The 21998-nt window shown below is 45.6% G+C and overlaps 1 protein-coding gene, 1 long non-coding RNA gene and 1 pseudogene across 3 annotated transcripts in view; all 3 read left to right on the top strand.

The window, feature by feature from the left end:
* Window positions 1-21998, top strand: part of LOC310826441 — a 209165-nt gene that overhangs the window by 70513 nt on the left and 116654 nt on the right. The gene's annotated exons all lie outside the window — the stretch shown is intronic.
* LOC310826412 (arf-GAP with dual PH domain-containing protein 1-like) lies at window positions 185-17393 on the top strand. The gene is made up of 14 exons (XM_083701168.1): window positions 185-399; window positions 551-652; window positions 1818-1984; window positions 3079-3209; window positions 5489-5580; window positions 5677-5759; window positions 7597-7709; window positions 7953-8099; window positions 8946-9029; window positions 9761-9823; window positions 10388-10459; window positions 12035-12266; window positions 13596-16801; window positions 17238-17393. The coding sequence occupies exons 2-13, from the start codon at window positions 645-647 to the stop codon at window positions 13622-13624; spliced, it is 1221 nt and encodes a 406-aa protein (XP_083557294.1). The 5' UTR covers window positions 185-399; window positions 551-644; the 3' UTR covers window positions 13625-16801; window positions 17238-17393.
* LOC310826414 (urotensin-2 receptor pseudogene) lies at window positions 17534-19859 on the top strand (annotated as a pseudogene). Its single transcript has one exon. The product of its transcript is annotated as a urotensin-2 receptor pseudogene (transcript).

Raw genomic sequence — 21998 nt, 5'->3', positions numbered from 1 at the left:
GAAAGAAAGAAAAAGTAATGCAGACTGTGTGCACGCGGCATATTCGAATTACGTCCCCCTCTCCACCGCTTCAAAGAATTCTGGGCGCTGATATTGGACTAAGTTTAGTTATGATTTGTTTGTTTAAAAATGTGAAAAATTAATTTAAAAATTGGGGGGAAAAGAATTCTGGGCGCTGTAGTTTGATAGGTAGAGCAGCTCGAGACTCTTCATTTCAGGGTTATGGGTTTGAGCCTCATAGGTTGACTAAAAGATTCCTGCACAGCTGGGGGTTGGACTAGATGACCCCCGGGGTCCCTTGCAACTCTACCATTCTAGGATTCTAAGGGGCAAACTATATAGTGTCCAGAATTGTCTTGAAGGGGAAAATGCACTGAGAATCCGCTCTCAAGAGTTACAGTGCAGTTTGGTGGCGCCATAAAAGACTAGCCCTGTTTACTGTTGCAAGAGGCAAGCTTTTCCCTCTGGAAATTGCTTCATGCATCTAACGGAGTGGATCTGTATGCCGTAACAAATTGGTCGAAGGTGCCCCGTTTCTTGTTTTTTTAAGACATGGCTGCTGACCTGGGAAAGGTTTTAGTTCTGTGGTTAACTGCAGTCCTGTGCATGTCTACTCAGAAGAAAGACCCATTGAGTTCAACAGGATGTACTTGTAATTGTGTACTGGACTGCAGCCTAAAAGAAACCATCAGCTACAATTGCCAACCACTGTACAGTGGTACCACGGGTTACATACGCTTCAGGTTACAGACTCCGCTAACCCAGAAATAGTACCTTGGGTTAAGAACTTTGCTTCAGGATGAGAACAGAAATCGTGCAGCGGCGGCACAGCGGCAGTGGGAGGCCCCATTAGCTAAACTGGTGCTTCAGGTTAAGAACAGTTTCAGGTTAAGAACGGACATCCAGAACGAATTAAGTTCTTAACCCGAGGTACCACTGTATTGCTATGCATCTCCTCTCATTCAGTAAGGTGATGTTTTCTATTTCTATTATTATTATTATTATTATTATTAAAATTTGTATACTACCCTATACAGATCTCAGGGCAGTTTGCAACAAAAAATTACAATATGAAAGGCACAAAATATGGTACATAATAAAAATAAGAACAAAAACCAATAATCCCCACTTCCACAACACATTTAAGTGGGCATCTATAGAGTCCAGTGGGCCTTATTCCCAAGTAAGGGTGCATAGGATTGCAGCCTAAGCTTTAAAGGGGGCTTGTATGCGTGCAATCCTGTCAGCTTCACATTTTTAGATTATAGCATTGCTGGTGGGAGATGAGAGTCCCAACAACATCTCGGGGGCGCCAGGTTGGCAAAGGTTGCTGCAGGGAGACTTCTAGCCTTTGCCACTGCTTTGTTGTGTGGGCTTGGTCAAGCTACAATCTCTTGTCTCTTAGATAAGACCAATACCAGCTGCAAAGGGAGTGTTAGTGTAAGCTTAGGAGTGCTCTTAAGAATCTTTTTAACAAACAAGGGCATAGTAACGAATGTGGATTGTGCTGCATTTTATCACTTTGCGTGCTGCTTGAGTTCCTTTTTCTCGGGCTTGGCCTTTAGCCCTGTGAGATGTGGAAAAACCGGTTTTTATGTTTAATAGCTGCACTTCCCTTAATACCCACAGGCACAGCCTCCTTTGCCGCTGCTGCCTCGCCTGCAGCTAACACCTCTGCCTGTGCCCCTTTCCCTTGCAAGCATTTTCTTACCACTCCAGCTGCCTCACACAGAGGCAGCTGTGTCTCTGCCTCTCCCGCCTTTAAAAGAAAAGAAAAAACCCTCAAAAAAGTTCTCTAAATCTACCTCTTGTGCAAGGTGGACGTGTGATCACAGGTACCAAGGAAGCAGATTTCCGCTCTGCCCCAGAGGGTTCCAGGGCATTCCGGAGATGATGGCTACAGAAGATGGCAGGAATGTGAACAGCCTCAAGGAAGTGTGGAGCAGAGAAGAGAATGCCTTGTGTGCAGATTGCGGGGAACCTGGTAAATCAGTTTTGGAGGCTTCAGGGCAGAAGTGGAGGGCAAATGTGATGGACGTCTGAAGCAGTCAAAGAAATGACCGTTCCTTGGAAGGAGTGGCGGGTTGTGGGGAATAAATGAAGGAGAAGCAGCGCTGGCACGTTTGGGCATTGTGTTTTTATCTAGCCTGGAGCTCCTCCAGATAACTTCTGCCTTGCGCAAAGCTTCCATGGAGATTAGATTATATCTGGTATTTGCTGGTTGTTCGTTCTGATTTGTTTGCGGGTATGTTGTGTGACAAGGAGCATTCATCCTAAAGTGTGCGCAGGGCATTCATATATATTTCCATTAATCACTCGTTCATTCCTTGCTGTTTTAAAAGTGAATTTGTTGTGCTAGGGCAGAGGTTTGGGGACCTCAAGCTTGGGAGGCCAAATGTGGCCCTCTGTACCTCTCTGTTTGGCCCTTGCACCCTTCTCAGGCCACACCCATGGCTTCACCCCCTCAATTGTTTCTGGCTGATTGGAAAGTGTTCTTGGATTCCAATAATGGTCCTTGGGTTGTTATTTTTACGAACCGCCATGTGACATGAACTCCCAGGGTGGGCCACAACGAAGTGAAATACAGCATTTAGAAACAGTTTTGAACAAATTTCAGTCAGTGGGGCCTAAAATGAATGCCTCTCAAGGGTCAATGGGCTTGGTGAAGAGCTGCATCTTCAAACCCTTGAAGAAAGCTCGACAATGAAGGTGACAGAAACATCTTTGTGGTGAGGGAATTTCACTATTTGGGGGCTGCTGCAGAAAATGCCCTCTCACTAGCCTTGAGTTTGGGGCTGTCAAGATGGCGGATAGAGAGTGGACCTTAGAAGATTGCCCTGGAATGATTGTGGCAAGCCTAAACTGTGCTCAGGTCCTGCTTGTGGGATTACCACAGGCATCTGTCTGGTCACTAAGAACAGGCTGGTGAAGGGCCTTTGTCCTCATTCAGCAGGACTCCTGTTATATATTAGTCAAACAAGGCCTCTCAAGAACTTTGGGGTGGGTGGGTTTGAACCTGTTTATTATATAAATATAATACCCAGTCTCCAACCACTGATACACTTTTATTCTCCTTAGACCCTGACTGGGCCTCCTATACTTTGGGCGTCTTCCTCTGCTTAAACTGCTCAGGGATTCATCGCAACATCTCTGACATCAGCAAAGTCAAGTCACTAAGGATGGACCACTGGGATGAAGGTCAGGTGCAGGTGAGTCTTGTGTCCCCAAGAAGCTACTCACTCGATAATATATTTGCATAGGAGATGCAAACAATTCTCCCCTCTTTTCTCTCACGAATGCTGGGAGTAAGGAGGGAAGGGAAGAAAAGAAAAGAGCACCAAGCTTCAGAAATGTAAGATTGGTCATGGGGGATGAGAAAAGGTTGAGCTCTCCTGAGGTTGCTGTGTCAGGGAAGGAGGGGAATCCTGGGGCCTTGTAGAGGTCAAATGTCATGGTGTTGTGGCTGGTGCATAAGCGTGGAATAGAGAAGACAGGGATTTGTGTTAGATGAGGAGTCACTCAGGTGGCCACAACCATGTGGCTGGCTCCTTCCTCTCCTCCACCCCAAAGCCTGGTTTGCTTTGTGAGTGTAGCAAAAGGGTTTGAATTGTTTGTCACAAATCGGAAACAGTTTGCTGGGGCATAGCCACAGATCTCATTAGCAGGGAGTTAAATAGTGGCAAGATTTTGTGATCAAGAACAAAGCTTGCCAACTGCCTGAAAGTGACTGGTCCATGCTCAAGAATGAAAACATTTGGGTACCAGTCTTATAGACATGCAGTTTTATTATGTGTACTTGTTTTTAATTTTTGTTGATTTCATCTGTTTTTTTGGATGAGCATTTTATACTGGGCTGCACATAAATCATACATTTTAAACACCCCCCAAATAAACATGCAAACTGCAGTTTTTTTCAGGGTGCTGAGAACTGTCACTTTGTGATGGGGTACACTACAGTTCCCATGATTATTTTGGAGAGGGGTGTATGCGTTACATGTGCTTTAAAGCAGTGGTTCTGAAACTATTTCAGGCCACTGCCGTCTTCCTTCCATAAACTCATCCCCAGTGCCCCCTACCCTACAAAAAACATTATTCAGAATACAGTGGTACCTCAGGTTAAGTACTTAATTTGTTCCGGAGGTCCGTTCTTAATCTTAACCTGAAACTGTCCTTAACCTGAAGCACCACTTTAGTTAATGGCGCGCCGCCGGAGCACGATTTCTGTTCTCAGCCTGAAGCAAAGTTCTTAACCTGAGGTACTATTTCTGGCTTAGCGGAGTCTGTAACCTGAAGCATCTGTAACCTGAAGCATCTGTAACCCGAGGTACCATTGTAGTGGTTTGCGTGACCCACCAAGGATGATAATAGAACAATAAAATTCAAAACAGTAACAATTAATTCAAAATCCAATTGAAACAATTTAGTTTAACTAATTCAACAAAACTGATGAACTGGATCGAGTGATACCAGCTTTTGAAAGTCATTTAACAAGAGTCTTAGATACATTTAGTAACTATTTCACTGTTCAGTAAATTCTTAATGCGCTTTATGCGCTTGATGAAGTGATACCAGTTTCCCAGTGTCTGGTTTAAAGTCACGTAGCAAGAGTCTTAAATCACCTCCTTTAGTAATCTGGAGTCTGTTTCATTGCTTGGAGAGAAGTTGGATGACCACACTAAAACCACGTTCCACCGAATATGTTGTTGGAAATGCAACACGGAGCTTTTTGACCACTGTGCTTAAAAATTTCCTTCTGTAACCAAACCCCTTGGTACGATTTCTTAAGCTTTGGCTTCAGCTCAATGCTGTTTTGTAGCTCAGGGCTTGTCCACCTGTTAGATGACTGCTGTCCAAGTTGACCTGTGTGGGGTACAGGCTGGAGGGGTCAGTGGAGAATTCAGTCCTGCTGGCTGCAGGGGTCTCTTTTGTCTGTATGTTTCCCGCTTGGAATACACTGGGAAAACTGCACCCAGCAGGAATGAACCCTGCCCATCCGCTGATATCACCCAGTAACATAAGATGATTGACAGGTGGATGAGGTTTGGAGAAATTGCCTTGCGGGCCAACTGGACCCTTTGGCAGCCCAAGACTGGCATTCAGCCTGGAGGTTTTCTCCTCCCCACCAACCCACTCTAGCGTCTAGTTGGAGGACAGCTTTGCAGTGTGTAAAATGGCCCTGATTCCATTGATAACAGAATCCCAGAATGTGATTTCAGCCTAAGCTCCCCATTTCACCGTGTTCTGATTTTGGGAGATAATTAGCTGTACAGAGAATGGATATTGCACAGAGTTGTGGCAAGGCTTTTGAAAATTTATGGGGTGGTACATAAAAGTAGGACTACCCAGGAGAGCATCTCTGCCAGCGGATCCCGGCTAGCTGGGGTTGATGGGAGTTGGAGTCCAAAACATGTTGAGGGCACCAGTTTGAGGAAGACTGGCTTACGTGAAAAGGGTATGAGCATTAACTTGTGCATCTTCCCCTTTTTAGTTTTTGATGCAGCATGGGAATGCAGTGGCCAAGGCAACGTATGAGGCCCATGTTCCTATGTACTATTACCGCCCAGTCCACACTGATTGCCAGTAAGTGCCGAATCTCCATCGGGGAAGGGAGAAAGGGTTGTGCATTGCGAGATTTCTCTTACCTGTCACCATATCATCTCTCTCGACGTCCCACAGAGTCCTGAGGGAGCAGTGGGTACGAGCCAAATACGAACGGAAAGAATTCACGGAGCCAGGAAAATATCCGCCATATTCCAATGGTAATCCTTCTGCAGTGGAATCAATCCCTCTGAAAAGCTAGCAGCCTTGTGAGAAGTGCCAGATTTGCATATATAAGCTAAACAAGCTATAGCTTAGGGCCCCACTCTCTTGGGGGCCCCCAAAAAAATTAAAGGGGAAAAAACCTGTATGTACATTTTCAAAATATAAGATAAAAAACAAATAAAATAAAACCAATGAACGTACAGCAACAGTGCTTTGTGTTGTGTAGGTTCCTATGATGTAAGTAATGGGCCCCCCTGCTAGCCTGCTACCTAAATTATCAATGGTTTGCTCATTTCTATAGATAGGGTGCCTACATTCTGCATGGACTGGTTGCATGGCAATATATGCAAGTGGCTTTAGATACCTATTAGATCCATAAATTACCATATAGCATACATTCAACACAAAAAACAGTGACAATTTGTTGTTGACAAAGGACAGCTGGACATATAAAGGGCCCCATTACCTTCAGTAGCTTAGGGCCTCTTCAAACCTAAATCCGGCCCTGCTTGTGACAGAAGAAGACAATTTGGCACATTGTTTTCCCTCCTTCAAACTCCCAGAGTGGGTCATGAAATGACATAATCAGGGCTGCTCACCAGAGGAAATGGTTTACCTGTGAAACAGGAAGAATTATAATTCAGTGCTTGTGGCCTGTATGTAGCAAAGGGTGTGAAAACAGAGTGGAAGACTATCTCTGTCTGTGAATGCTTCCTCAGTGGGGGCAGGAAGAGCAGTTTTCAGCTCCATCTTCCACCCTTTTAGAACTGAAGTACTTACAGCATGGCTGCTACTTTTTCTTATTGCAAAGCCATCCCCCCCCCCCCAAGACTTCAGAAATTCAACTATGCTTTTTCCAGCAGCGTTGGAGGAAAGTGCTACCTGCTGAATTGTTGCTGTCACACAGCTGTAAAAAGACACAAGGAACGGTCAGAGGAAAAGTGGAAGCTAGAATTTAAGTAGCTAGTCCTTAATAACCGCAGATCAAATAATTCCTCGATCATCTCTCATCTAGGATGTCTCTCACCCTGACGGCATGGAGGAGAATGCACTGTGCTAAAATAGACTTTTGGAGTAGAATGATGGAGGGGTTTGATCTCTGTAGGTCAGTATGTATCTGCTGTACAGAAACCTCAGTGGTCAGTGTGCAGGGGCCATAGCTCAGTGGCAGAGCCCCCCCCCCAACCTTCATGCAGAAGGCCCCAGGTTCAGTCCTCTTGAGATCTCCAATTAAAAGATGAGGGAGACCCTGAATGACTACTGCCAACCAAAACAGAGAATATTGGGCTAGATGGACAAATAGCCTGGTATAATCTGTTTACAAATGCACTAGGTAAGTGAGGTGCAGGAACAACTACACAGACCTCTTCCGGACGGCCTTTTCATTGAGCATTAATTCTTTTTTGCTTGCATAAAGCCTATGCAGAGGTTAGGCAATGTCTGGTCTTTATTGAGTATTTGTTGTGGTTTGCTTGCAAGGAGGTTATGTGGCTGAGCATTCATCCTCTCATGCTTGCGTGGTGCTTTTACTTCTTCCCCTTAATCATTTGTTCGTTCCACACTTTTCAGTGCATTCCCCCACTGCTTTCCTAGCTGCAAAAAGTCTCAATGTGTGTGTGCGTTTAAGTGGATTTTTTGTGCTAGGATGACAGGGCACTTAATCCACTTCAGTTGCATGAACCTAAATTCCCAGTATACGCTGGAATTTCTCCCACAACATACTGGCAGTCTGTAGGCAACTCTGATACACGGCGGCTTCCTGCGTGTCTTGGGCTGTCTGATGTTTCCATTCTGGCCAGCGCATGTAATCTCCAGCTTGCCTTTTCCTCCTAGGATTGAAGGAAGGGATTCTGTGGAAGCGAGGCAGAGACAACGGGCAGTATCTTCCTCGCAGGTTTCTGCTGTCCGAGAGAGAGGGCTGTCTCAAGTATTTTGTCAAACAGGATGTGAGTAGCAATCTACTTGTGTAAGTGCATCCCAACCCGGAATGGGCAACCTTTCCTATAGTCTTCAGAAGGATGCTTCAGAATTTTCTTTGCAGTACCGTAAAGAAACCTGAGTTGCCCTTGCAACTCTTCACACTTTAAACTGTTAAGGGCCTGCCTGTTTTTATTTTTGCTTATGAAGCTCTGCAAGATCCCTTGTGCACCAGTGGTGTTGCATAAGTACCAACATTATTTTCTTTTCAGGCCAAAGAACCAAAAGTAGTTGTTAAAATTGACACTATCAATGCCACGTTCCAGCCGGAGAAGACAGGGAACCCAAATGGCCTGCAGATCACCTACCTGAAAGAGAACAAGACTCGCAACATCTTCCTTTATCATGAGGATGGGAAGGTACAGGGGCCGTGGCTAGCAGTATGGTGTGGCACTCTGTAGGAAATGGTGGAGAAAGCCTGGACTTGACAGAGTCAATGTCTTCTGTCAGAAGATGGTCTAGATAAGGAGTGACACAGGTAGTTCTCTGGGTGTTTCTGACTCAGTAGCTTGACAACAGCAACAGCAAAATGACTTTATCCATCTAACTGGGCTGCTGAAATGAAGAAAGCTAAACAGGAGTGGTCTTCTGTGTGAAAGGCCTGTGAGCCTATTTTCTGTTCTGGTTCCGTTCTAGGCCTCATCTCTCACACCGTCAGAACAAGCATTGCCTGCAACAGCTGCAAATTAAATACAGGTCCTTAGCACTACCAGGAAATATGGCTGTGGTAGGAAACCATTGTGGGACAGGATACTCTTTGGATTATTATGAATTCTAGCTGTGGGAGATGTTCACTGATGTTGCCCAGGAACTTTCTTCAATTGGACTTTGGGTTCCTCAGACGCATGCTGCAAACTTACCAGGAAGAACGTTCCATAGGCATAGGGGATTAGACAAATTCATGGAGGATAAGGCTATCAGTGTTTACTTGTCACAATGGCTAAGTTCTTCCTACGCTGTCGGAGGCAGTGTGCCTCTAAATGCCAGCTGCTGGGGATCACAAGTGGAGAGAGTGCTGTTGCATTTACATTCTGCAGGTGGGCTTCCCGTGGGTTGGCCGCTATAAGAGCAGGATGCTGGTCCAGATTGGCTTTTAGCCTTGTCCAACAGGTTACTTAGAAACCAATGAGATTTGCTTCTGAGTAGGCCTGATTAGAGTCAGGCTTCCGTTTCATTGTTCTTTTGTGTGCCCTTCCTCTATCTAGGAAATTGTGGACTGGTTCAATGCGATCCGCGCAGTACAATTCCACTATTTGAAGGTGGCCTTTCCTGTTGCCAGTGATCAAGAGGTAAGGAAGTTATGGAACAAGATTGGCCTCCTTCAGGCAACCTGTTTATGCAACATTCATCCTGATTTTCTTGCACAATGTTTGTGCAGAGAATAGATTATGGCTGGTCTTTATTCATTTTGATTTCTTTGCAGGAAAGTTATGTGACAGCAGCATTCATTCTGCTTGTCATGTCAGGTGTTTGGTGTTTACACATTGCCTTGTCAACCATTTGTTTAACCCACACTTTTCAGTGCATTCAATTTATTAGCTGCATTATCTTTTTAAAGTTGGTTTGATTTCTTTAAAAGTGGGTCTCTTGTGCTGGGGCAACAGAACACTTGAATCCACTTTGACTGCACAAACCTAAATTTCTGGCATGTGCTTGCATTCTTTCTGCATAGCCTGCTTGCAAGGCTGCACTACAGACTAACTGGCTTCCTAGTGTCATTGCAAATCTAATTACTTTCAGCTCTGTGGCCATCTTTGACTCAAAGTGAAATTGGGTAGTGTATGTGTGTGTGTTTGGTAGGGCCAGCATTAGGCATTTTGTGTTGGGGGGGGTGTCTGTGGAGCTGGCATGTTTGGGTTTGGCTGGACAGAACTAGTTGTTTTGATACCTTGGGTAAAAAGACGTTTCCCCCCTACCCACCCCACCCCATTTCCAGTCTATCCAAACCTTTGATTATGCTTAGTGTTTGAGTGTCTTCCCAGTCATTTCTGATAAATCAAAAGTTGTCCTTCTGTTGCAGCTCAAAAGCCGGCTGACTCGGAATTTCCTGAAAGAAGGCTACATGGAGAAGACAGGGCCCAGGGTATATCAATTTATTTATTTAGGTTTCTATATTTATTTTAAATCTCTGTTCATCTCAGGAGCTATTGCGAGATGACAATATGTTTTGTTGTGCTGTTGTTGTTTTTTAAATCCCCTGCCCAAGGTTTAGCCAAGAGTAAACTGTCAGCAAAATGAAAACAGCAAGAAGGCATCTTGCGAGATTAAGGTTGAGGCAGTCACACTGCTTCACTCCAATCAGTACATATCCCATAATATTTTATACCACAAGTGTTCTGGTATATTTTTGTCCTGCTTTGGTATCCTCTAACACCCTCCCCCCCACTCCCCAGACAGCTTTAATGTGGTAGCACGGGGGAAGCACTGTAGAACAAATTAAAGTGGGGGGGGGGGGAAATCCACTACTGATGCATTATTATTGTGTTACAAACTTATTGCGGAATACCTGCAATAAACAACAGTCTGGGTGGGCCCTCTTAACTGTGCTACTAGGGCAGATGTGATTGAATGCACTTCTAAAGCCACTTTCGAAGATTGACCAGGAGAGGGCTCCCTCCTCTTGTAAACATCTCTGGTTCTTCTGCAGCAAAAGGAGTCTTTCAAGAAGCGCTGGTTCACTCTGGACCACCGAAGGCTGATGTACTTCAAGGATCCTATGGTAAGCCAGCAGTCGGATTGCCCCTTATCCCCTCCCACCTCGCTCTGCTCTCAGTTCTTTACTAAGTTACACTGTCTTCCAGCAGATGAGTAGCCATCTTGTGTTGCTTGAAACAGGAGCAGTGTTGCTGCCTATCAAACCGGCTCCTGTTGCCATGCTGATTTAGGAACCTAAAGTTTTAATGCTTGCTTTCTGCCCGTCAGACTTTCGTTAAAGCTGGATTTCCCCCCTCTCTGACCAGTGGCAAGCTCAAAACAGGTGCAAAGAGACAGCTCCTGAAACCTTGAACTGTGGGACTTGTTCCCCACAGGATGGCCTCCAACTTGGACGGCTTTAAGAGAGGGTGGGAGAAATTCATGGAGCAAATGGCGATCGGCGGCTACTAGCCATGATGGCTGTCCTCTGCATCCATGGTTGGAGGCAGTAATGCCTCTGAATATCAGCTGCTGGAAAGCACAGGGCATGAAGGAGTGGTCTTGTGTTCAAGTCCTGCTTACAGGCTTCCTGCAGGCACTTGGCTGGCTATTGTGAAAACAAGACAATGAGCCATTGGCAGGAACGGGGAACCACGTTTCTTTGGACTGTAGCCCCCATCACTCCTGACCGCTGACCATGCTGGCTGGGGCTGATGGGACTTGGAGCCCAACAGCATGTCAGGCCATCTGTCAGGGATGCTTTATTTGAGGTCCCTGCATCACAGGGGCTTGGACAACCATTGGGGTCCCTGTCAACTTCATAATTCTACAATTCTATGATTACCTTCTAGAGGCCCATAGGTTTCTTATCCCTTTTATGGAGGAAACAATGGTGGAAAATGTCCACTCCCCCAGGCTGCTGCTTCTGCTCCTTCTAACATTAAAGGGTGGGGGTTAAGATACCGGCACATCATCAAGCTTTACTCCCTCCCTATTGTGCCGTCACACACCCTGGGAAACTGTTTCCACAACCCCTTCAGAGTTTTCTTTCCCCCCCAAATCTTTTTTATTTAAGTTTTACATTGCAAATTTAAATTCAAACATTAAACACCAACACCATCATTTAGGATTCCCTGAACCCTTCAGCTCCCCTCCACCCTTCCATGGTTACCACTATCAATTTTTTTCAGCTGCTTCTCTTATTTTTTCTATTTTTCTTAAATAATCCATTTTTACCTTAATTTTTAGTACATTACAAGCATCCCTCAAATCCTGCCAAAGTTTTTAGTTCCTTACAGTGTTCTGTTAAATACATTGTAAATTTTTCCCATTCCTTCTTAAAGTTCTTCTCTTCCTGGTTTCTGATTTTCCCAGTCGATTTCATCATATCGGCATAGTCCATCATCTTCATCAACCATTCATCTCAGGTCAGGACTTTGTCTTCTTTCCACCTCTGGGCCTGTAGTATCCACACTGCTGTCATTGCATACATAAATAATCGTTTTGGCTCCTTTGGTATATCTGCACCTAAAATTCCTAATAAAAAAGCCTCTGGTTGACGACCCCATCAGAGTTTTCATCCTGGTGCAGTGTGTACTCTTGGTTGCTAACATGGACCAGAATCCCAAGGCATGTCTCCTATTTCACTCCTACCTTGCAGGATGCTTTTGCGAAAGGTGAAGTGTTCATAGGTAGTGATGGGCATGGATATGGTGTCCGGCAAGGGCTGCCAACCGGCACACAGGGCACCTTCACCTGGCCGTACGGCATCACGATTATCACACCTGACCGGGAATACCTCTTCACCTGTGAGACTGAGAGGGAGCAGCAAGAGTGGATTGCAGCCTTCAGGCATGTTATAGAGCAGCCCATGACACCCCAGGAATATGCAAGTAAGTGTCAGAAAGACTTTCCTCTTGGGCACTTGGGTCTGAGGGGTGTGTGTGGCAGGGATCTATATTGAGAAGTAAAGTGCTGTCATTCATTTCATATATATATATATATTCTAATTTACTTTTCAAAATACTCATTTAAATCAATGACTTCCTTTCTTCTCTTTCCGTGGTCCATTTTGCATACCATACATCCCTGCATGTTTCACGTGAACTAAACCATTCTGTAATCCACTGTTACATCTACCAAAATTTATTTACACTGTTGAATTTATCTTAATGCTACCAGCGTTTTTAAATGAACACAATTTTCACCCATATATTCAGTAAACATTTTCCAGTACATTTAAATGTACATTCTTCTTGTTCTCTTATTCTAGATGTTAAATCTGCAAGCTGCGCGTATTCCATCAGTTTAAGTTGCCATTCTTCTTTAGTTGGGACCTTGCTCGTTTTCCATTTCTAGGCTAACAAAACATAGGCCGCAGTAGTAGCATACATAAATAGTCTTTTTTGACACCTGGGAATTTCCTTCTGAATTATCCCCAACAGAAAGGACCCTGGTTTTTTTTGGAAAGGTACTTTTAAACAATTTTTTCAATTCATTATATATCATTTCCCAATACCCTTTTACAAGTCCACCACATATGATATCATATCATACCATAACACTTTCTTCTCCCCACCTCCAGAAAACACATGTACATGTTCAGGAGGCTCAGATGAACAGCTTTCATACATGCTCACATACATTGCAGCATTTTTGCTCTTAAAGCAGCACAGGGGAGCGGGGGTCTCCTACACCAGAACTGGCCTGGAGAAGCAAAAATTTCATCTTCCCTGCCTCTCTGCCTTCTTCTTTCTCCTTACCTGTTGCAGCTAACTCTTCTTTTTACAGTGAGTGTGCTGCTGAATTCAGAGCAGACAGTTGTTCCCATTCTCTCTAGTGCTCAAACTGCCCCATACCTGTTTGCTTTGCTTGCAGCAGTGCCTCGACTGTAAAAAGTTGTTGTTTTTTTAAAAGATGCTGGAGACTGCCAACTATTGTGGGGACATTGTTTTAGGAAACCCAGAGGCTGCAGGGCCTCTGACCTGTGCCCCAGAATCTGGTCTTGTTGGTGCTTCTGTGGCTGACCTCTGGAAACCCCACCCTGACTTCTGTCCACATCCATGAAAGCTCGTCTCTGCATCCTTGAGAACTAGAAACTTAAATTATAAGATAAAACAAAAGCTGCATTCTGTGTGCCCAACACTAAATTCTGTTTGAGAATATACATAATTGCAGAACTCGTCCATCCCTGCTCTGATGCCTCCTCTGTTTTCCTACAGTTGAAGCTTATTTCAAGCTGAAGCCCTAACATCTTTGAAGAAGAGAGACTTGCTGCTTTTCTACTTGTTGGTCTGCCCTCTTGGGAAACACAGGGTTAAAGAAGGCACCCTTTCTCAAAGAAGCTGCTATGCTATGTTCAGTGCCTCGTGGTTGGGATCCATTTGGACAGCAGAGCTTTCTGCCATTTTGATCAGCGACAGATCCAGACGGAAAGCGCAGGAGCTGATCAACTGAGGCATTATTTGTCCTGTCCCACCATAGGCCTGGCAGACTTGCTTTCTATTGGTCACGCTATATGCAGGGGCCCTCCTCCGTGGCTTACTACTGCTTACTGCTGGTTGGCTGCTGTCTATTCAAGGCTATTCAAGGCTTCAAATGGGCAACCACTTATCAAAACAGCTGTGTATATGTACCAAACTGATGAGTACTGTATTTTATTTTGCTCCTGTTTCTGCTGCTGCCGCATGTCTCTTACTCTCTGATTATTCTGATGTCCTGGCTGCCAGGTTTCCCCACTTTGCTATCTATTCAAAACCATGATAAACCTGCTATCTTTCTCTTGACTTCAAGTTCCCAGCAGCCTACAGCAGTGCTTGTCTTTTGAGTTCATATTGTTGCCTCCAGTAGAAAAACGAGGACTGTCCTGAGTGCCGAGACTGTTCTGGGTGGTCCAGTCATGCATGCCTCCCTATCAAAACTGATCAAGAAAACACACACACACAGTTGCATTCATGTTCATTTTTCCATTGATGTCAATGGGCAACCCAGCCACTCCACTGCCTGTAACTTCTGTGTTTTCTATTCAAATGTAATGAAATTTCAAGGTGTTCTACTTATCTCCCCAAAGCATCGGACCAGCCAAAAAATTTCAGGAAGATTGGTCAAAGGGTATCAGTTTTATAAGGCATTGAAAATATCATTGCATATCCTCCAAGGTACTCCTAGTTTTCAATGGAGAACCAACCACCTATTCCTCTGCTTGTAACTTGGCATAATTTTGGTGTGCCTTTTTAATAGACCCATTTTATACCTGACAGATGCATTGATCTCTCTGCCTCTTGTCCTTTCCACATCAACTTTCTATGACCTGTATAGGCTGCTCCAGACTGTTTCTGTTTCTTCATCCCAGCGGAAATGAGTGAAAAATAATCAAATGAAAGATGTTTCTGTTGTTGTTCAGAACTCTTCAATTTGAATTACTATATGTTATCCTAACTGAAACGAATGAAACTAATGGGGCTTGTTCCTTTCATTTTCCATTCATTTTCCGCAATGAATGTGGGGATAGCTATAACAACACAACTTGCTCTTCTTTATAGACAAGCTCTTGAGGATTCTTGCCAGCCTGCTTGACCTTCTTCTCTGATTCAGTGGGCTTCTCCTTATATCAATTAGCCCTCTCTGCCAGATGAATAACTCGAATTCAGGTTTCTCTGCCCTATTATTTAATGTAGGCAGAGGAAAGGCAAGGGTTAAAAGTCCATCAGGCATAGGAGCCAACTCCTAGGGGGTGAGGTCCCTTTGCCCCCCCAACAAAAGATATGAGGGGGCTATCCTCCCCCCCCAAGTTGATGGGCATTGCCATTCAAATAGTGTGTGTGTGTGCTGTGTCATGTGATTTGTTATCACATGACAGGTCAAATGCATGGCAAAGTATGAGCCAACAAGCAATACTCTTCCTCCCACTCCTTTCTTTTGAAGAGTAGGGAGGGCACAAGCCTTAGCCCACATGAACCTTCTCAAGGCTACTTGCTCCCCTGACATTCCTCCGTCTCAGGCATTTTGCCTCCCTCACCCTGTTCCGACCCTCCGCCAGGTCATCCAGCTCCCTGATCTCTTCCTCTTCAGGATTCAACTGTCCCCTCTGTGAGATCCCTGAGGGGCTGATGACAGTGGGGAGGGCAGCTTTGCAAATTGTCTCAAGTCCCGGAAGCAGAGGCAGATTTATGGGAGCACATCCAGTATGCCTAAATTGAGCTCCGAGCCGAGAGGGCGTCACAGGGAGTTCTGCAATAATGACGAGCGATGGAAGGCAGGCAGGAGGGGGCACCAAATTTTGGCATTGCGCTGGGCATCACTGAAATGTTAAAGTCTGCACTGCCAGACGTGAGGGATAGATGTTTTTCTGTTTCATGAAATGCCTTGCAGAAAATGACTAGAGATGTATCAGGTTGCATGTGAGCAAGGACATTGTGTGTGTGTGTTTTGGGTTCAAGAAGATGAGTTCTGAGTGGCTCAGTAAGAATGCTGGAAATGTTTGTAGGAGTATTATTTTGTTAAACTGACTCCAGAAAGAGCACTGAAACAATCGGTTACGCTGCCAAACCCTTTGCAGTCATGCTTTCCTCTCGGCCGATCAAGCTGGGCTGATGGAATGGCTCATCTAGCACCAAATTGCCAAGGCAGCTGTTTGCAGCTGGATTTCCCCATAACTGCGTTTGTGGAGCTTAAGAGGAGGGGAAATGGCTGGCTAGAGAATTCCACTTAGTGCTATCGGAGATCCCTGGCATTAGCATTACTGCTGACTACATGGCATACACTAAGGGTATTGTTCCAAGCCATGACATGCAAGCAAAAACCTCACTGCAAGTGTGTGCATGCCTCCTTGCACATTACTGGTATGCAACAGCCAACAGAATAGAGTTTTGTCTTTTTTATGCTGTGGGCCAGGGATGGGGAGCCTCAGGTCCAGGAAACAAATGCAGCCTTCCAGGCCTCTCAATTCTGGTCACCTCAGAAGACTCCCTTGGACACTCCCTGCGCTGGCCTCCCTCCACACCCTGAAAGTTTTTATCTGACCAGAATGTGCCCTTGAACTCTGACAATGCCGCTAGCCTATCTAAACAGAGGATGGAGAAGGGTTTGTGTTAAACTATCCTAGAGGTCAAAGATGAAATGTACATTCATTGGGCCACCCACTTTTGCTTCTGGCCTTGCCTGCCACTAGTATGTGGTCCTTGGACAGTGGTCAAAAAGGGTCAGATAAAGGGCTAAGATAGATTGCCCACCCCTGCTGTGTGCCTGTGGCGTAGAATTGAGAAATGTCCTGATTTTGATCGTGATAGGGAAATTGCTATAATGTTTTAAATTTAAAACATGCTTTTGCAGGGGCAAGGAAATATCCAGAATGTTTAAAACACTACAAGCAAGCAGCTGTGTTGGTCCTTCATTAATAATAAAAAAGTAACAATAACATTTGAGGACTGTCAGGGAACTGCCATCGGAGCCAAAGGAGGAGAGAGGGCTCCAGAGGGATGCTGGAGAGGGACCCAGTAAGGAGAGAGGCAGCCCATCCGCTGGGGAGGGAAATCAGCATGGCACCAGTGGAGAAGGGGGGCAGGGGGGGAATCGGAGAGAAGGCTCCAGGACTCTTCACTGGAGACCAGCGGGGAGAGCACGGGTCCTCCGCTGCCCACACCCTCCCTGCGCAGAAGACTTCCGCGCAGGGAGAGTAGGAGGTGACTGGGCATCAAAGAACTTCTTTGCTGGACGAAGTTCAAGAAACGCCCACTGACGGATTCTGCCAGCAACTGAGACAGCCACGAGTGCAAGGCTGTCCAGAGGAAAAGGGTTCAACCAGGCAACCTAGCCAGGAGTGGCGGCAACTTACGCACGAGCAACCCCCTTAGAACCATTACAAGGACCTATTAATGTTGTAAACAGCTTTTATTAAGCTGTGTATGTGCTTAATCTTTAAAGCCCATTTGAAATTCTTACTCCAAAGAGTTCTGGGCACTGTAGTTTGTCAAGGGTTGTTCAGAATTGTAACTCTGTGATCCTAAAAGTAGAATTAAAAATGAGATGCTGTCCTTTGGGTTTTTGACTGCCAGGCTTGGTTGACTTGATACATGTTAAATGCAGCTGGCTGTGCACCATCCATGCACCATCCTGCTATGATGACATCCTTGTGTTTCTACTGCAACAGGCAGATATTTGCACTGAATACAGCTACCCCTCTGCAGCATGTTCATTGCTCTGCTTCCCAAAAATATTTTCAAAAGGAACTTATCTCAGAGAATTGTTCTCTTTCCCAGTCCCTATTTGATCCAGTTCCTTAATCACGTCTGTATTAATTCAGGACCTTCCATTCCTCTCTTTACGGGGTTGAGGGCAGAGAAAGGAAGCAAGCAGAGGCAAGGTTAAAAATAAAAACCCCAAAGGAAATACAGACAGAAACAGGAACGTTGAAGAGAAAAGAATTCTGCAATCTGCTGGGTGGTCGCACTACAGTGCCATTAGCTATTGCTGAGTGTGTTTGCACTTGAGTGTGAAGCCATGAGTCAGAGATGCTCCGCCACTCAGCGCGAATGATGTTTTTGAGGGGGGCTGCCGTTGGGAAAGCACAACTGCCCTGCATCTCTTGTCGGGGAGAAGAAGACGAGGAAAAAAGCATCTTGGTTGCCGTGGGGCTAGTTTTATTTGTGTCAACAAATGCTTGATGACAGAAGTTGCGGAGGGCCGGCTGGAGAGAGTATGAGAACTCTGCAGCAACAGAAAGCAGCAAGAGGATGCCATGGCGTCAAATCTGTAAGCGTGGAATGGATGTGCCTTCAAGAATGGTAAGATGAGCATGGGATGCAATGAGGACAGCCATCTCAATAGCCTACATAATTCCCTATGAGGCTCACACCCACCCTAAGTGATTTTAGTTTCTTCCCATCATCCTTTGCCTCCCTGCCAAGCCAAGGCTGTCAAGCACACACTGTGTGTGGTTGGTCGTTCCTCTTAGAACCAGAGTGCCTCAGCTATCCAATGACGATGGAGCTCATTGAAGAAGCTTCGCTGGGCAATTTCTCCTATGACGCTGAGCGTGGAGAAGAAAGTCCTGTCACCAGGGCCTTGGGCGCAGTCCTCCTCCTCATGTGTCTCTTTGGGATGATGGGCAATATCTATACGCTGGTGGTAGCATTTGGTGGCATGTCTGTTCACTCGGCGGGTTCTTTGCACATCTACGTCGTCAACCTGGCCTTAGCCGATCTGCTCTACCTTTCCACCATCCCCTTTGTGGTGTGCACATATTTCGCTCAGGACTGGTTCTTTGGGGACGTGGGCTGCCGGTTCCTGCTCAGCTTGGACCTGCTGACGATGCACGCCAGCATATTCCTGCTGACGTCCATGAGTGTGGAGCGTTACTGGGCCGTGACCAGACCGCTAAGGGCCAGGCAGGCTGGGAACAGCTACCGCAGGCTTGCTTGCATTGCCGTGTGGCTCGTCTCGTCTTTGCTTACGGTGCCCATGATGGTCATGATCCAGCAGCGGGAGGGCAGGAGCGGAAAGCTCATCTGCTTCCCCACGTGGACACCTGGTGCTTTCCAAGTGTACCTCACGGTTTTGTTTGGCACGAGCGTCCTGGGGCCTGGTTTGGTCCTGGGGGTCGTGTACTCCCGGCTTGTGCAGGCCTATTGGGCTTCGACAAAAGTCATGTGGTCGCCTGTGGCGAGCAGGGCCCTGAAGCAGAAGCTGTTTCCCAGGATCTTCAGCATCATCATAGCCTACTGGGCCTGTTTTGTACCATTCTGGGCCTGGCAACTCACCAAGCTGTACTGGCCAGAGGACTTGGAGATCGGGCCGACCGCCCAGGCTTACCTCAACTTTGGCGTTACCTGCTTGACCTATGGCAACAGCTGCGTCAACCCTTTCCTGTATACCTTGCTCACCAGGAATTACCGAGAATACATGGCTGCTCAGGGCAGAGAAAGGCCACGTAGGAGGCATGCTTTCTTCAAGAAGAAAACGCATGAAATGCCCCAAGCAGAACATGTGTCTGTGGCAGAGGGAGGAGGGCTGGGATAAAGGAGGCAAAGGGTGGCCACCAATAATTTACCCCAAGAATGCCTCTGCCTCTGCCTGCACAGCTGGGCTTAGCCTTGGAGAGCAGCAGCAGCAGCAGTAGCAGCAAGATGGGGAACAGTGACTGCAGACTTCGCTCTGGGAACCTGCATGTTTGCTTGTTCACACTAAACCGTTGTTTGGCTTAGTGTTGTGTTGTAACTGGGCCATAGTGTATGCCAGAGGTAGGAAACCTCTGTCCCATGGGGCAGATTTGGCACACCAGGCCATTTCCCCCAAACTACACTGACCCAACCTAGAGCTGCTGTTTGGCCTGGCTTCTAATTTTTCTATGCAATTCTGTTTAACCTTTTTCTTTTCTGCAGATCAGTTTTCCCTAATGTACAGTTTTGTATGTTATTTTCACTAATACAGCGGTACCTCGGATTAAGTACTTAATTCGTTCCAGAGGTCTGTTCTTAACCTGAAACTGTTCTTAACCTGAGGTACCGTGCGATTTCTGTTCTCATCCTGAAGCAAAGTTCTTAACCCGAGGTACTATTTCTGAGTTAGCGGAGTCTGTAACCTGAAGCGTATGTAACCCGAGGTACCACTGTATATGTATTTTTATGCACACTTTACCCGAGTACATACATTATGGCTGGAGAAGTGCCTTGCAAGATTTGAAGCAGTGTAAATTTTCAAGGTTGGCTGTGTCTCGATGTTTGTGTTGTTTCAGAAATTTCAAATTGGGTAGGTTTGCCTTTAAATGTGAACTGAACTGAATTTCTCCCCATTCCTACCTATAGCTCCCAATCGTGACAGTGAATGCCATTTGGAAGTCTTTGCGTTGCAGCTGTCCTGTAATAAGTACAGCCAGATCTGTAGCTGCAGTAATCACATATCCTTCCCCTGTTGGCTCCTGTTTTCATTTCTCTCTCCTTCATCTGTTGCTTCCTTGTGTTGACAGCTAGACTGTAAGCCCTTTGAGGGCAGGGACCTCTCCTTTGTTTCTTCAGTTAATTTATACGGAGGATGCTTTAATAATAGTAGCAACAAACATTCTGTTCTCCCCCCACTCTCAAATAAGCATGTTGCTAATACAAGCAGCTTTAGTAGCCAGTGTAGGACAAATTATTGAGGACTAAATGAAGGCAGCATACAGGAGGCAAAAAAGAGATTTCAGCAACAATGTTAAGTGAGAGTAGGGAGGAAGGACTCCAGTGATGATCTTTGGTGCAAGAATAGATGATTCAAATACACAAATGTCTCTAGTTTCATCTGTGAAATATTGGCACGGCATGAGACCAGCTTAGCAGCAGCCAAAGAAGGAATGTCTTATGTGGCTGTAACATACCTCATAGCAGGAGAACTTCAGAAGGCAGGAAAATATGTGGAGAGAGAAGGGTTGGGAGGTCACATTTTCCAGTGACTAACGGAGTAGTTTGTAGAATATAACAAGGCCTTTAAAAAGTTGGTACGTAGTTGATCCACAGCAAGGTGAGTTTTTTTCTACTGCACACATATAAGTGCTTGTTGCACCAGATCAGTCTACATATAGGATTTAATAAGTTTTTAGTGCTTTATAAACATTAAGAATAGTCGTTGGTATTGTCCTGCTGAATGAAGAAAAGCAGAATCCTTTGCAACTGTCTCAGCTGCAGACTGTCACTGTTTTGTGAGAGGGACTCAATAACTTGTAGGTTCCTGAAATCAGAATGGATTAAAGAGGTCTGCCACTCTGGTGCAACAAGGCCAGCTTTTTAAAATAAAATAAAAACCCTGACTTTTTGTGGTTTGGCAAGCAACACCCCTGCTGTAACAGTTGTGCAGAGGATGTGGTTTTGTCTGGCATGCCTTTTCTAAGCTCAGCAGCATAGTGGCAGGGCAAGCACCACCAACCACATTCCCCTCCAAAACGATTCTGCTTGCCCTTTGAGATCTGTAGAGGAGGTCTGTGTGGTGCATATGGGCAGGGCCTTTTCTGTCATGGTGCCCAGACTTCCCTCCCTCAGGGTGCCTGTGTAGCAGAAGAAGAAGAAGAAGTTTGGATTTGATACCCCGCTTTATCACTAGCCTAAGGAGTCTCAAAGCGGCTAACATTCTTCTTCCCTTCCTCCCCCACAACAAACACTCTGTGAAGTGAGTGGGACTGAGAGACTTCAAAGAAGTGTGACTGGCCCAAGGTCACCCAGCAGCTGCATGTGGAGGAGCGGAGATGCGAACCCAGTTCCCCAGATTACGAGTCCACTGCTCTTAACCACTGCACCATAGACTGCATTGTCTGCAGGCATTTGCGTATTCTGAGGCTGCAAATATACTATACATTTAAAACACACAAGTTCCCCGTGGAAATTTGCTCAGGGTGCTGGGAATTGTAGTTTTACGAGGGGTCAACTCCAGTTCCAGGATTTGTTGGGGGAAGTCATGTGCTTTAAGTGCATGGTGTGTATGATGATAGCCATGCCCCCTGACAGCCACACCCCTTCCAAGATTATACAATAATCTTAAAACGATACATTAATAATTTGGGATGTTTTGCAATGATCACTGATCTATTTCAATATGTTGCCTTTCAGCTGCATATACTATTTTCTGTGTGTGTATATCAGCAAATGATTTGGAATGCTCTA

This window comes from Podarcis gaigeae, assembly GCF_964106915.1.
Source record: "Podarcis gaigeae genome assembly, chromosome: 10".
Classification (NCBI taxonomy): Eukaryota; Metazoa; Chordata; class Lepidosauria; order Squamata; family Lacertidae; genus Podarcis; species Podarcis gaigeae.
Note: the sequence above shows the minus strand (reverse complement) of the source record. Positions and strands in the feature narration are given on the sequence as shown.

Bases quoted from the DNA above. Each gene is read 5' to 3' on its own strand.
- LOC310826412 (XM_083701168.1), top strand. The intron at 9,030-9,760 runs GTAAGGAAGTTA...CTTCTGTTGCAG, and splicing joins CTGTTGCCAGTGATCAAGAG to CTCAAAAGCCGGCTGACTCG. The intron at 9,824-10,387 runs GTATATCAATTT...GTTCTTCTGCAG, and splicing joins TGGAGAAGACAGGGCCCAGG to CAAAAGGAGTCTTTCAAGAA.